Below are 15,494 nucleotides of genomic sequence, written 5' to 3' on the forward strand. Positions count from 1 at the left end.
GAAATGTGTCCTCCCATGAATCACACGTGAAGCCCTAACCTCCAGGACGTCAGATGCAACTCTGTTTATAAATAGGATCATGTAGGTGTAATTAGTTAAGATAAAGTTATCTGGAGAAAGGTGGGCCCCAATCCCATACGACTGGTGCCCCTGTAAAAAGGGGTAATTCAGGCAGATAGATCCCCACATGTGAGCGCCCTGTGAGGATGAAGGCGGAGATCAGGGGATGCAGCCATAAGCCAAGGACCTCCAGAGATTTCTGGCCAACCACCGAAGCGAGGAAGGGCACGTGGAGCAGGCTCCCCACCCCCAGCCCTCTGCCCCCCTGCCCCACGGGCCTGTGACGTCCATCCTCCAGAACAGTCAGACAATGCGTTTCTGTTGGTTAAGCCAGTCCATCCATCTACACTGTTAATAGTTTGTCACAACACTGACGGCAAGCTAACACAGCAAGCTCCTCTGTCAACAGTTTCCTCCTCTGTAAAATGGGGATAAGACGGGTGTACCTCTCCAATAGGAATAAATAAATTACAATCCGTTAAATTGGTTAAAATAATGCCTGGCACAGAAGTGCATGTGAATATTAAGAAAATATATATTCTCTGAACATTCTTTCTCAAGCAAATAGATTCCCACTTTTTTTCCTCTCAAGTTTCCTAAATGTCTCTTCTCACCACGTTGCCCAGTGAGAGGCAAGCGTGATCCTGAGCCCACAGCAGATTTCCCAGGAGATGAAGGGCACTTCCTCGGGCTGGCGTGCCCAGGGCGGGCGTGGCCCCTGTATCAACAGGAATCTAGACTTCCTCCCGCTCTTCACCTCACACCCACCCATCCTTCCCTGCCACAGCAGCCGCGCCCCAGCCCTGGCCCGAGGCCTGGCTCTCCTCTGCCCCGAGCCCTGAAGCCGCCTCCTGCCACAAACCCAATCGTCTTCACAGCTCCTTCCTTCTCCAGCTTCCCCTGCCCCAGCCACGCCAGCTTCCAACGCTGCATGGAAGTCCGTTCCTCCCGTCTAACTTTCTTTTCCAGTACTTTCTCGCGAGCACGTCCCTTTACGCCGGGTCTCCTCACCCCCACCTCCAACTCTGGTCTTCCGCTCACCAGTGCTGGTTTCCTCTGAGAATCCTAACCTACCCCATCCAGAAGGTCCAGCCCCAAACTCAAGATTCCTCGGAAGCCCTCTTTAAACTCCCACGGTATTTATCAGCCCGACTCCTGACTCTGTTTTGACTGACGAAAGCCTTGTACTGCTCTCACGGGTTCACACACGTCAATCACAGTCTCAACTACACAGTGAATTTTCTGAGACCATTCATTCATTCATTACACACTACCGAAGACCTACCAATGCCAGGCCCCGTGCAAGCCACTGGGGTAACAGGTATCCTAAGCTACCGCTGAGAAGTTACCATGTGCCAGGTTTTCTCCTCACCCTCATGATAACGCTGTGGGAGAGGGCTGGCCCCACCCTGGTTTGCAGATGAGAAAAATCAAAGATGAGAGCGATTATGTAACTTGCCCAGTATCACACAGATAAGAAGGGAGAGAACTGGGACAACACAGAAGGCAGGGCTGAGAAAGACTATCATGGGCCAACTACAACCAGACTCCAAAGGATGATGACTGAAGCGTGGTCCACTGGGAAGGATGCGAATCGCTCCCAAGCTCTCCATGAAGGTGTGGGGTCAAGTCATGACAGTTCCCGTCCATGCAAGCAACCCCAGAGTGACGACTGTAAGTGGTGTTGGCCCCGCATCTCCTCAAACCAGGCCCCCGACATGTTACTAGACGAGAAGGAAAAGGCTCGCTGATAACCTAATGTCACCAGCTGGTCGCTCAGGAGCAGCGTCCATTTCTAACATGGAAAAGGCATTTAACTCCACCTTAGACAGCAAGCGGCAACAGGCATCCACCAGGAGGACAATGGGGAGTTGGGCAAATAGCGGCCAAAATTCACTTCTGGGATAGCAGCAGTCAAAACTAACCACTGGCCCATCTTTTGTTTTTTTTTTTAAGATTTTATTCATTTATTTTTAGAGAGAGAAGGGAGGGAGGAAGAGAGAGAGAGAGAGAAACATCAATGTGCGGTTGCTGGGGGCCATGGCCTGCAACCAAGGTATGTACCCTGACTGGGAATCAAACCTGCGACACTTCGGTTCACAGCCCGCACTCAATCCACTGAGCTATGCCAGCCAGGGCTCACTGGCCCATCTCTATCGTCCAATGCGCAGATGAGACTCGGTGTAGAACTGCCCGTGGCCGAGGGTATTCATGTCCTAGGGCTGCCACAATACAGTCCCAGAGACTGGGTGGGCGAAACAACAGAACCACTGCCTCACTCCTCTAGGGGCTAGAAGCCCAAGATCAAGGTGTCAGAAGGGTTGGTTCTTTCTGAGGACTGTGAGGAAGAAACCGTTCCATGTGGCTTCTAGCTTCTGCTGGCTTACTGGCAATTTCAGAGCTCCTTGGCTTATGGATGCATCACCTGGACGTCTGCCTTAACCTTCACACTATGTTCTCCCTGTCTGTTCGCAAAGTTTTCCCTCTGTGCACGACCACTCTGTGTCCAAATTTCCACCTTTTATAGGGACACGGGTCCTATGGGATTAGAGCCCACCGTAATGCCCTCATTTTAATTTGATTATCTCTATAGAGACCCTACTTCTAAAAAAAAGTCACATTCTGAAGTTCTAGGGGTTAGGACTTCAATATATGTGAGGGGAGAGGGATGGCAATTTAATCCATACCAATGAGATCATCTTCTTTCTCCTTCCCCTTGAGATGTATCTGGTTTCGCACCTGCCAGTTAGAGAAAAGGTTTCCCTGCCTCCCTTGCAGCTAGGTGGGGGCATGTGACTAAGTTCAAGTCAATTCCATGCTGATAGCAATGACTTGTGCACCTTCAGGTCACATCCTTTGAAAAGGAAGATGCTTGTGTTTCATTTTCCCTCTTTCTGGTTCCCTAAGACTCAAAATGCAGAACACGTGACCATGAACTACACCCTAGCCAAGTGTTGTCCAAAAAAATTTTTAATACAAAACTTAATTCGTTTTGCAGTTTCTAGTAGCCATGCTAACAAAATTGAAAGAAACATGTGAAATTTTAATATATTTATTTAATCCAGTATGTCAAGAACATTAACACTGTAATATGTAGTTATAAAATATTAAGATCTTTTACACTGTTTTTTGTGCGTTAAATACTTGAAAACTGGTGTGCACTTTATAGCTATAAAACACCCCCATTTGGATGAGCCTCACTCCAAATTCATGAAGGCCACAGTGGCGACTGGCCACGACACTCCCCAGGGCAGCTCTGGAGAGCAGCAGAAAGTCACGCTCAGGGGACCTGGCTCCCCGGGTGAACCTGTGGAGCGGTGCTGGCCCGCTGGCCCTGGCGTGCTCAAAACTTTGACTTGAGAAGCAAACAACTTCTATCTTACTTGATTTCAGGGCATGTTGTTACATAACAGTGTATCCTGTATCCTAATAAACACGCCCATCGGGACCTCACAGGAGGAGCTTGCAGCTTCTCGGTCCCGGAACAGCCCTTTGAAGGACGGACCGCTCCGTGAGTCTACACTGACTCCACGGAAAAAATTCTCCACAGGCGCAGCCCAAGGTTGACACACGGCCACAGAACCATCTCGGCTTCGGGAAACCCATCAGAGAATAAACCCATCCAAGGAGGAGGTGCGCTTCCTTGGCCTTTTTCTTCTTCTAGCCCCACGTTACGAATCACAGCACTTCCCGAGCAGCCAGCCCCCTGGACAGCCCCGGAGGGAATGGGGAGGAAAGACCATCAGACCCCCTGCCCCCCTGAGAAAACAGAAGACAAAATCTTTTCAGGTAGTGCTTTCCAAAAAAGTGAAAACAGTTTCATTAATGTGATACAAACTCCTAACTGTTAGACCTGGGTAATTAAGTTGCTCAGAATACACTAACTCCCCTTGTTTAAAAGCAGCTAGGGACGCAAACGTAAAAAAGTCAAAGCTAGTCACTATCGCCACCTTTGTCGCCCCACTTGGCCTTGGGCTAATGCTGACACCTGCTGCCACATCAGCAAAAACCGCCACCTCCGTATAGCACAGCTCTGCGGGTGGAAATCCAGCTGAAAATCGCCACACAGTAAGTTCAGAAGCAATCCCCATTTTCACTCCCAAGGAGAAGTTACACACACGCATTTGTCAAAACAAAAATCACCTGCGTCAACAATAGTTTGCAATGATTAGGTAATTAATCCAGAGTAAAGAGATAAGAGGGAGTGACCTAGATGACTCATTGCCGCGGAGATGGTCAGATGTCCCCAGCTCCGAGGGCCGGGTTCTGGGTTTCACACTGGTCTCCGGCTGCAGCCGGAATGGCATCAGGCTTAACCACGAATTCCTGGGGCGACTAGAAAGCAGCCCTGATCCTGCTGGCCAGCAGTGGGGCTCCATTCAGAGACGGACGTCCCGGCAGCTCCAGTGGAAGAGCACAAGGGGCAGTGGTTCCCTCTCACTTTAACAATGAGGTCTGAGGGGCACCTGCCTCTCAGGACACAAACCACCCCAGGGTCTCCCAGACCCTCCCCTGCCACGGGGGGAGGACACCCATGTGCATGAGCCTCGCCACTATAGAGAGTGCTCACCGCGGTGTGCGATCATCGTGTGGGTCCTTACCCGCAGGACAATGGGGCAGAATTTGTTTTACGCAGTTTGAAGCTTTGGATTTAGGAACATGAGTGTCCTGTGCCAGCAAGTTTGTGCAGCCGTTGAGAAGTGCCTTGCACTTCTGGCGTCAAGGAAAATCTCTCTGCCACGTATCAACTGTGTGACTTTGGCCAAGCGACTTAACTTCCCTGGACCTTAATTTCTTCCTCTGCAACGGCTATAATAACAGTATTCCTTCCTGGAGAGAGTCCCGTGAGCATCACCTGATAAAGCACACACAAAGAGCTTAGTGCAGCGCGGGGCACACAGTAAACATTCCGTTGAAGAAAACTCTTCTTATTTCTGGGGCAGCAGGTCCGGGATCAATAAGTGTTTACTCCCGCTGTTACCACTATGCAGAAGGCAGTGTCACCCACTAGACAACTGGGGTACTCTGGCCTCCCTCTATTAGACACTGCAAACGTCCAGAAGACACCGGTGCCGCGGAGCTGAGGTCTATCAGCGAGCAGGCTCAGAGGAGGGGCCGGAGCTGCGGAGGAGCTGTCCTCTCAAGGGAGGCACGGAGCCACGTTTCAGGTCGAACTGTGCCCCTGCCCCAGGAAACCAGACAGGCTGACATCTTACCCACTCCAGGTATGCCCTGATGTGGGGTGATCAAGTTAAAACGAGGTCATTAGAGTGGGTAGGACCCTAAGGCAGTAGGACTGGTGTCCCTCCGAAGAGGGGAAGTTTGCAGACAGGCGCACACGGAGAACACCACGTGGAGAGGAAAGCAGAGATCCGGCTGGTGCATCCACCCACCAGAGGTTGCCAGCAAACCACCAGACGCAAGGGGAGGCATGGCACAGTTGCCCCCCTTCCTAGCCTTCCCCGAGGACCCACCCTGCCAACACCTCGATCCCAGACTTCTGGCCCCCAGGACTGCGAGACGATACATTTCTGTTGCGGAAGCCCCTCGCCGTGTTTACGGCGGCCCTGAGAAACCGAGACACGGTGAAACCAGGCAGCAAACAGATCCCCCGTTGCAGAAAGGCTGACAAGTCCTGGAAAATATGCCGCATGACACAGGCCTGACCGAATTCCTCTCCAGAAGTTTCCGAGGCTCATACCTCCACCCAGAAAAGGTCGCCTCTGATGCATCTGTAAGTTACATGTCCATCACACAGAGGCTCAGCCTTGCACACCAGGGCTCCTCTGTCCACAGAGGGACTTGGACTTTAAATACTCGCTTTTTTCTTTCTTGTTTTCTTTTTGGCATGTGTGCAGTGGGGGAGGGAGTCTTGGGCATGGGTAACTCCTTAAAAAAAACTCCTTTAAAAAAATACCTTGGCAGAGATGCCGATTATCGACCTTCATGAGACCTGTTCTCTCAACAGGCAAGAAATTCAAGCTCCTGTCTGAGCAGGTCGCACCTGGTTCCTCAAGATTCGTGCGGTATGCTCACTCTGGCTGAAGGCCGCAATCGTTAGTACCTGCCACGTAAAGAACCCCCCCACGTCCTCCTCTCCTGCAGCCAGCCATTTTGAACTGGCTGCCTGGACTCCTTTTTTATGGAATGCCCAGCGCTTCCCTATTTCAATGGGAAACATAATTGGAAACAAATCTTTCATGACATTAAACACACACCCACAAAGGACACTCGGAAGGCCTCCTCGGCCACGTCTGAGAAGGCAGATCTCAAGATCTGCCACAGAAGTCCTTCGGCCCCGCGTCCCAGCCCTCCGCCTCCACCCCCCCGCCACCCAGGGCACCCAGAACTGGCATTTACAGTGGAATTCCAGGAGCCCGCGCGTGTCACTAGCGAAGGGAAACCCCAGCAGCCTCCTTGGCCTCGTTTCCCGTGACGACAGCCTGTTTTTCCCCTGTGGAACCACGCACGAGCTGCTGCAAATATTTAAAGAGGTAAGGAAGTCCCTTTCAAACGACAATCATAAAAGACATAAATAGTGATGATTTAGCTCATTTTCTAAGCAGGGAAGTCAAGTAGGTCCATTTTTAAAGCGAGGATGAACTATTTATAGCATTGTTATGAAAACACTCAGAGCCATGCTACGGGCACTCTCCTGGGCCCCTGCCGTGCCACCACACAATGTCAAGGGCGGTGTTTTAAGGCAGGCACCCACTGTGCTACACAGCTGGCTCCCCGGTATTACCCTCCCCTTCCCCTCTCCTGTTCTCCCTCCCCATCCTGCCCACCCTCTGCGTGGAAGAACCTCTGTGGGCAAAGCCCTCCCAAACATCCCCATTCCCAGTGATGGGTGCTTCTCTGCAAGTCTACAGCATTAGCCATCCCGACCCCTCGATTTCACAACCGGCTTATCTCACCCCGAAGGTCCCTTGAATATCCAAAGTTCCACACCATTTGTATGTTGCCTCAGCTATAGATATATCTTGGCATGTAATGTTTCTCCTCCCACCTCAGTTTATGCGCTTCTTCCAGGAAAGAACCACACTTCACATTTCTCCTGCATCCTCTCCCACCTCCACCCCACGTTTAAGGGTGCCCGGAATGAAGTCATCAAGGGGAGCTGAAAAATGTCGCCCACAGGAGAAGGACGAGTATTTAGCTCCACAGCTCTCTCTGGCCTCGGCGGGTTATTTGCAGGCTCCCAAATATATTCAGGGATTCAAGTAGCTAGACAGTGACATTATCTCACCACAGTCCCCAGAACCAGGTGCATTCCCCTACAACCCTCACACACGCCTGACCTTGGTGGGGTGGCCACCTGAGTCCACTGTTCCAGAAAGGACGATGAGGTAAGTCTCTACCTGCATGATGGTCCTGGAGGAGCAGAGTGACAGGCCCATCCGCAGAGGGGGCGGGGGGGGCTCCTTTGGGCCACTTTAGTCCCGTTTCACTCCTGGGTTTTTTGCTCTGGATGGCCAGCGGCCCATCGGGCGGCGGACCTCCCAGACACAGGCAGGCTGAAACGCGATCGCAGCCGTGGGTCACCTGCCTTCTCTTCACGAGAGGATGAACACGATCTGCCGTCCCTTCTTCCTACCCCCCGGAAGCACAAAGGGCCCTTTCTTCCAGCCTCTCCGCTCCGCCTCACACAGGGACAGCAGGGAAACGTGGCGGCTGGCAGCTCGGGCTCACGCTGTGAGAGACCCCTCGCTTTTGGTCAAAAGGATCGTCGTCTGGCTCCTCTCGCTGAATACAAAGTTACGTGTTTTTCTCATAACAGGAATATTCCGATCCCAAGGCAAGTCTCCCCCCTCCACCCATCCCCAGCTCCCGCTCCCTCCTCAGAGGCGGCCGCTGTCATCGGGTCAGTCTGCCCTCTGGACCACACATACCCTTTTCCAATCCCCCTTTTGAAAACTGATTTCGGGGTCGGGGGTGGAAGAGAAAGATAGGAGAGAGAGAGAGGAGAGAGAGAGAGAAACATCACTTTGTCTTTCCACTTAGTAATGCATTCATTGGTTGATTCTTACATGCGCCCTGATGGGGGATCAAACTGGCAACCTTGGCGTATCGGGACAACATTCTAACCAACTGAGCCACCCAGCCAGGGTCAGATCCCATTTTTCACTGTGGGTTTCCCATTCAAAGAAAGGAATAAACATGGACCAAGCACCTCCTGACTGCCAGGTCCTAAGATGTGTGTTTCACATATATGAGCACATTTAACCTTCACAGCAACATCGTAAAGCTACTATTTTCTCCATTTTTTGGAGTACAGACCTGAGGTCCAGGAAAGGGAAGGGATGTGCCCAAGGCCACACACCTGGGCCCCGAGTCACCTTTCCAAACTGCTGCCTGTATTGACTGTCCTGCTTCATGAAATCAGATCCCCAGCCAAATGTTCTCTTCCAGGAAATCTGGGCTCCAGAAACAGGTTCCTCTGGCACAAAAATGGGCTGGCTGTACGATTCAGAGCTCTGAGAAGCCAGGCAAGTGACAGTGCTTTCCTTCCTAGGTCTCAGTTTCCCCATCTGCAGAATGGGCCCAACAAGAAGACCTACCACATAAGGTCGTGGCAGCATTCCACGATTTCACCAAAGAGCGTGGCAAAGCAGCTGACGTGTGGTAAACACTCTGTAACGGTCACTCTTACCACGTGGCTCGAGAACAAACTGGGGTTGGAAATGGTTTGCCTTTTCGTTTTTATTGCTTCCATTTAGCGGGGTCCAGTGACGTGGCTCTGGGCAGCAATGGGGGATGAGCTGGGGGAGCCACCTGACATTTTCTGGCCCCATGACACCCGTTTCCTTTGCTCCCTCCCCGAAGCTTGCTCCACACCCATTTCTGCTCCTAGCACAGGCTGCCAAATGCACAACCTTTCTGCTGCCAAATCCTAGAAGCTTTTAATAGTGTTATTACTGGGATTTGAATGCATCGTGGAAATAGTTCAATTTTTATTTAAAAACTAGAACTCGGCAACACCCTCCCCATGGCCACAGTTTGTGATGTCTTAACCCAAAAGTTGATGTGCCTAGCATTTCCCCCTGCCCCTGTTCATGGACCATGGAATGCTAGACTGATTAAATCTGGCTAAAATAATCTCAACCTGTATACATGGAAGCTACCCAAACTCCCTTGGAAGGGGAGAGACATTTGTTAACCAGGTCACACGTGTTTCAAACCCATATCCACTCAACTGGGCAACATTTTCCATTTAACTGCCTTTTCCTTCTCAGCAGAGAGCCAAACGAGACTTGGAGGCTCTTGTACCATGTGGCCGGCAGCTGAGGAGGTGTGTAGGGCGTTTCTCAGGGGAGCTGCAGGGGCGAGGGGCGAAGGCGTCAGAAGCCCGAGGGGCCCACCAGCCCGAGGCTAGCTGGCTGACTCTGGCCAAGTCGCTCCACATTCCGAGTGTCGGCCAGCTTACCTGAAGAAGGAGCCGATGAGGCCAGCTTTCCCCCGAAAAACCTTGCTAGCTCTGACTTCCTTTCAGCCAGACAAGATTCCGCCATCACCCCACAAGCATCTCCTCTGGTCTGGGTCTTATCAAAAGGGCAGTAAGTTACTGTCATGATGTAACCTCAGGAGCCAGGCTTCGGCCAAAAGGAGGTGTGTGCGCTCTGCGGGCCATAAAAGACGAGCAGCCTGTATTTATTGCTAAAGTGGGGCTGTGCCAAGCTGCCATGTAATTCACAGCAAAGCAATAAAACCCAGGGTCACCATTAATTACCTAATGGTGAACGATCGCCAAGCAAGCCCATTAGGAGGATGACGTATCGGAATTCCATCAGATACCCCTCTATGAACGTCTCCCATTCAAGGGTTCGGCGCGAAGCAGCTGGAATGCAGCTAGCAGGAGACGGGAATCTCGGCGGGGTTTAACCTTTTGTTAAAGCAGCACTGTGTACAATCCCTCCGCTATGCTATTTCCCTCCATTTCACCTCTGGGAGGCTTTGTTTCACAACGCTGACATCATAGCTGGTTCCTCCAATCCCGTCTTTTATGAGGAAGAACAAATGAGTAAGAACCCCAGGAATCCGGGGGTGGGGGGGGAGAAAAGGTGCAGGCAGCAAGAGATGCTGTTTTCCCACAGAAGCCTTCCCACAGGGCAAAGACCGGCTTCCCGAGGCTAACGGTGCTCTGTGCTCACAAGCAATTCTCTAACTGCCCTCACGAGACGCGTTTCTTCTATGAACCAGATTTGGGGGGCTTGAGAAATGCTGAGCTTTTTCCCGATTCCCTGCTTTAAGATGTATGATTTGTCCCTTTCTCTATCAAGGCACAAATCCCGGGAATCTTAAAATGTCATTTCTGAAAGCTATACACACAATCAGCAGGAGCCTACAGCTGGCCGTTCACAAAAGGCACCCGGAGCTGGGGAGCAGAAGAACCCAGCGCCGTATCAGGGTAGGAGGTGGGGGCTACTCCTGCGGCTCCGGGAGTCTGGCGGGGGCAGCCAGACGGTACGTCACCAAGGACTTACGTCACTCTTCCTGAACTTGGCTTTCAGGCTCTTCATGTTCAGTCCATTCAGCCTTCCGAAGCTCTAGAGGCGACTGCTCAACACCTGGGCAGAGAAGGGCAGAAAGAAATCCAGGGTCAAGGCTTCCCAATAAACAACACAGGCGTTCCCTCCTGATGGGGTCACAGCTCCGGGCCACAGGGGGGAGGCTGGGGTTGAGTTAAGAAGGGGGTTGAGTTACCGGCTAGGACGTGGCAAAGAAGGTGTTATTTCCACTCAGGTATATATACTACTACTTCCTGGGACCTTCTGACCTTTGCCAGTTAACCGGACCTTTCCGTTTCACCTCGACTTCCCCAACGTTACAAAGACAACAAGTTTAAGTAACCACTCAACTGTCACGAGGCAAAATACAGTGTCTGCGTGCTGAGCTAACTCCTCCACACATCCTCCGTGTGACGACGGCACCACCCGCCTCCCTGTGCGGCACCACCGAGTGAAGGATGACAGGGACAACAGTTTGTACCCCGGATGCCATGCATTCCCTGTTTATTTTTCTCTGCGTGGTTCCCCCCCCCCCCCCCCCCCCCCCAAAACGCACAGGGCAGTTAGCGAAAAATGCCAGGAACAACAAGACCTCCCTCAGCAAATACCTCATTCCTCCGGAGGCCGCTTGAAACAATGAAAGACTCCCCGGGTCCTTGTGGGACCCAGCCATTCCCAGCTGGAGCTGAGAAAAGTCTTAAGAAACCACCTCATTTAGGAGTCTGTGGTCCCCGGAAAGTGAGTGTGATTTTCTTAAGTATATCCGTACATACTTTTCTCAGGGAAGGAGGTTGCTAGTTTTCATCGGCATCTGCAGAGGGGCTGCCACCCTCCCGAAGTTAACGCGGTCAGTGGAGTCTAAGGCCTGTGTTTTCCAGAAGCAGAGCCTCCGAGAAGCCAGGGAACTAACTTGTCTGCGGCCGCAAAGCCTGCGTGTGCTGGGCTCCAGCCCCAGACGCCCACGTCTGATCGCCGAGTGCTTTTCCCGCTGCCCTCTCTCCTAACACTGAAACTGAAAAGCAGCATCCTGGGCTGAAATGTGGTACGGACTTCATCTTCTTCATCCTTAAACAGGGAAAAAGCAGCAAGTGTGGACCTTTGCCTTTAGGTCAAAAAAGGCAAGGAGCCCTACGTGCCAGTTCCCACTGGTGACCCTAAGCACCCTGTGTGTGTAGCTGCAAGCCCCAAGTGCCAGAAAGTGAGAACAGGTCAGCTCCCACAGGACTAGCCATCGGAGACCCGAGAAATAGCGTTCAAACGTTCACCACAGCGGACCATTCTTTGCCTAAAGCCGTTCAAGGCTGTCTCTCGTTCCCCCACCACCTCACCATTCTGGACTAAGCTGATCTGAGAAGATGGGCGGAGCGGGGTTGGCTAAGGCAAGCACCTACACGGCGGTACTCATCTGTCCTCGTGCCCTCCTCCTGTCTCCAGGAGTCCAGCAACTTGCTGGCTTCTCACGTGTTGACTTGCATGACTGCTGCTGCCATTAAGCAAGGTCCTGGGTGAATGGTACGAAAGCCCAGTCACCATAAAGCACTTTAATGACGCTAATCTGGGGGTCACACTGTTCCTGCAGCCCCCCTGTGGTCCCCTTCAGTCTATCCAGCTCAGTAGGTAGAAATGGCAAAATGCATGTTGCCTTGGAAACCATACAGACCATAATTATACCCTGGGAATTGCCAACTGTTTAACCACACAGAGAAGGCTGGGCCAGTACCCGAACAGCAAAGCGTGAGTTCCGGGACAGTGTTTCTCAAAGTTGGTCCCCGGTTCATCCAAATCAGAAGGACCTGGGGGCAATTTGCTGGATGCAAAACCCTAGTCCACAGCCCACTGAAATGGAGTCTCAGGCAGCAGGGCCCAGGGATCTATCTGGTTTGATCTTCTGCACACGGATGTTTGAGAACCTAGCACTGAGGTAGAAAAACAGGGAGTACACTTGTCCAAGTTGCACGGATTTGTAAACAGCCCCTTTTCATGAACAAACGAAGCACCTTCTGATGAATCCAAGGGGCAGTAATGATAACCAGATATCCCCAAGCCGTCGTTGCCTCCTGGTGCTCCGCCAACGGTAGCTGGAACATGGAAATCACCCTTGGAGTTCAGTTCCTTCCACTCTCTGAGCGAAGTGTTAGTAACCAAGGAAAGGGGCCAAATCCACGCAACGGGAAAGGGAGAGAAGGGAAGCCAAGGCTTGGAGAAGCCGCAAACCGTGTTGTCTAGGGGTCCCCAACGTCCCTCCTCCCCACCTGCGGACACCTTTTCATTAACTACTGCCTGACCTCCACCTCCTGTCCCCTCCCCCCCCACCCCCGGCCTGAGATCCGCCTCCTGTCCCTGGTGCCAAAATGGCTGGCCCACCAAGGCAGAACCCACCCAAAGCATTCCTTCAGCCACGGTGGGGAAGACTTCCGTCGGAGGTCCTGGCGGGTTTTCACAGGTGTTGGACTAGTTTTGTGTGTGTTTATCTTTGGCATTTTTTTAAAGCATGCCAGTAAGAAGTATGCAAACTCCAACTTGAAGGAGATTAAATAAATAAAGCAACTGACTCCAAAATTTCCCAGGGGAAAGGATTAGCTATGAAAGGAAGCATCTTCCTGGAATCGTGGCTCAGGGTGTGGGGCAGCTGGGTGGTCTACGGGTAGAACTCTAGGATGAGAGAGACGGGGGTCCAGGGCAAACAAGTTCTGGAAACCTACAGAAGAGTAACTTCAAAATCAAGAAGGGTGGCTGGGGGTGAAGTTAGTTAATAGGTCACTGCTTTCCTGGTATTTGTAAAAGGATCCAACCCACGGAAGCCGTAACTGGTGGAAAGTAACCGGCCCTGAAACGACGCTGGGCTCCTTCGGCCTCAGCATCTCCACCTGCCCAGGAGGACTCACAAGCAAACACCAGGGGCCGGCTTGCCTTCCGGGGGCGGCTGGGCTCTCACAGCTCCAATTCCCAGACCCAGACTTCCGTGGCCCCACCTGGGCCCCAGGCTATCTCGAACACAGAGACATCCATTACTTTAGCAAAACTACACGAACGGCAGTCCCTGAAGTGCCACTTCACCAAGATGCTTCGTTCCCAAGGGATGCAGTGAAGCTGAATGAATGGCACAGCAGCCTGATCTGGACCGTATGAAAAGGGGGTGACATGTTACACACGTGTGGGAAAAGTCGTTTGCTTGCACTGAGTTCTTCCCTTTCAAGCAGAAGAAAGCCCATCTACCCACTGAGCAGGAATACTAGGCAGTTGACTTCCCGCTCAGGCCACAGTAAGCCACTGAAACAGGACTCCCGTCACTGGCCACCAGGCACCTGGGGGCTCGGGGTCAGCCGGTGAGGATACCAGTGCAGGACGGCCTCGTTACCTTCCCATCGGAGAGCCGGGGTCCCACACACGGGGTTCACTGATTAATCCATCTTCCCTTTACAAATAACGCAGCTCAATCAAAGCTTAATGTGAGCTACCCTTACCTGATATAATTCCAGTCTGAATCACAAACCTTGACATTCTTCTATAGAGCTTTACTAGGAACTAGTAAGTTACACTCCTTTGAGTATTAAAAATAACTTACAATGGATATAGGGTTTCCTTTTGGGGTGATAAAAATGTCCTAAATCTATTGTCACAATGGCTGTGACCTGTGACCATACCAAAACCATTCAATGCTGCACTCCAAGTAGCTGAACTGCATAGGATGCGAGTTCCATCTCAAACAAGCTATTTTTTTAATAGCTTAATAATCTTCATTACCTTCTCCAATCCTTACAGTTAGAAAAATTCCAGGTTACAAACCTCTGGACTGATTGAAAAAAAAAAAACTTGGGCCAAAGATGAACAGGTAATGCCCTTCACACTAAAATGCGGTTGCTTCTGGTATTGTTTTATCTATCTATTTCTATACTACACCCCGCCCCTGATTGAAGTGGTGGGGAAAAAGGTCCTCTCTGGTATCTTCAGACTACTCACCCACCCAGCCCCACCCCACCGTGCCCCACCCCACCCCACCCACACAGAGAACCCAAGGACTACTTCGTAAGGCAAGACTGCCAATTATGTCCACAATGAGAGTCCTCCGGGAGCCCCAGCCAGGTACTCTGATTCTGTAATCAGAGGTGAGGCTCAGAAATCTGTAATTTTTGTTTTACCTTCTTGGGTAGTTCGGATGCTCAGCTAGATTAGGGGAGCCACTGATCCGGACACAATGATACAGCCCTGTAATTGACACCCTCACTAAAGAGAGGCTGTGCAAGTAGATGCGATAGATCAGCAGGAAGATCAGCTTCTTCAAGCACGGACTATGTCTGAATCTTTCATAATACCGGGGGACACGGAGTTGGGAGGGTGTCGGGGAGCCCACCACACTCTAAATTCTAGGAGAGCAACTAGCTGGTTGCCATGGCCACTAGGGAACAGTAGTAACTGGCAAAGGCAAATGGCAGCTATGCATTTTCCTGGATCACAATATCCCTTAGCATCTGAGACGCGGTATCACAGGATTGGAGGCAGTGGATTCCCCGTGAATCCCACAGCGCTGCAGGAGTAGAGGGAGTGATGCTGTCCTCGCGCTAACCCACCCCTCCATCCCGCCCGGGGACCACTGCTCCAGAACTGTGGCGGCACCAGCAGGGCAGACGCTAACGTGTGCACCAGCTAACATGTGCCCCAGACGGGCTTCGGGAGTTTTTCTTCCGAGCGGAAAAGACCATTAGACTTAAAACCCAAAGCGCCGACGAAGGCACTGAACAAACGTCAAGAACTAAAATTAAGGCCCTTGCCTCCTTGCCAGCATCAACCTCTTCTCCCTTAAGTACTTGATCGTTTCCTCAGATAATCATCTCCCGGCAACAAAGACGGAATGTCAGCGTAAAGCTGCACAAACACTCAGTTCTCTCAGTCTGGAAAAGCAAACACTTCCTGTAGGAGGTCTCTCCA

The 15,494-nt window shown here is 51.6% G+C and overlaps 1 protein-coding gene across 3 annotated transcripts in view; it reads right to left on the reverse strand.

The window, feature by feature from the left end:
• The window catches only part of RAI14 (retinoic acid induced 14), a 132,961-nt gene that overhangs the window by 102,593 nt on the left and 14,874 nt on the right, over positions 1-15,494 (reverse strand). For all 3 annotated transcript variants that reach the window (XM_028520693.2, XM_036020222.1, XM_028520707.2), the window contains exon 2: positions 10,545-10,628. In XM_028520693.2, coding sequence (XP_028376494.1) covers positions 10,545-10,580 — 36 coding nt within the window. In that variant the 5' untranslated portion in view covers positions 10,581-10,628. The remainder of the gene's footprint in view (positions 1-10,544; positions 10,629-15,494) is intronic.

This window comes from Phyllostomus discolor, chromosome 3 (assembly GCF_004126475.2).
Source record: "Phyllostomus discolor isolate MPI-MPIP mPhyDis1 chromosome 3, mPhyDis1.pri.v3, whole genome shotgun sequence".
Lineage (NCBI taxonomy): Eukaryota > Metazoa > Chordata > Mammalia > Chiroptera > Phyllostomidae > Phyllostomus > Phyllostomus discolor.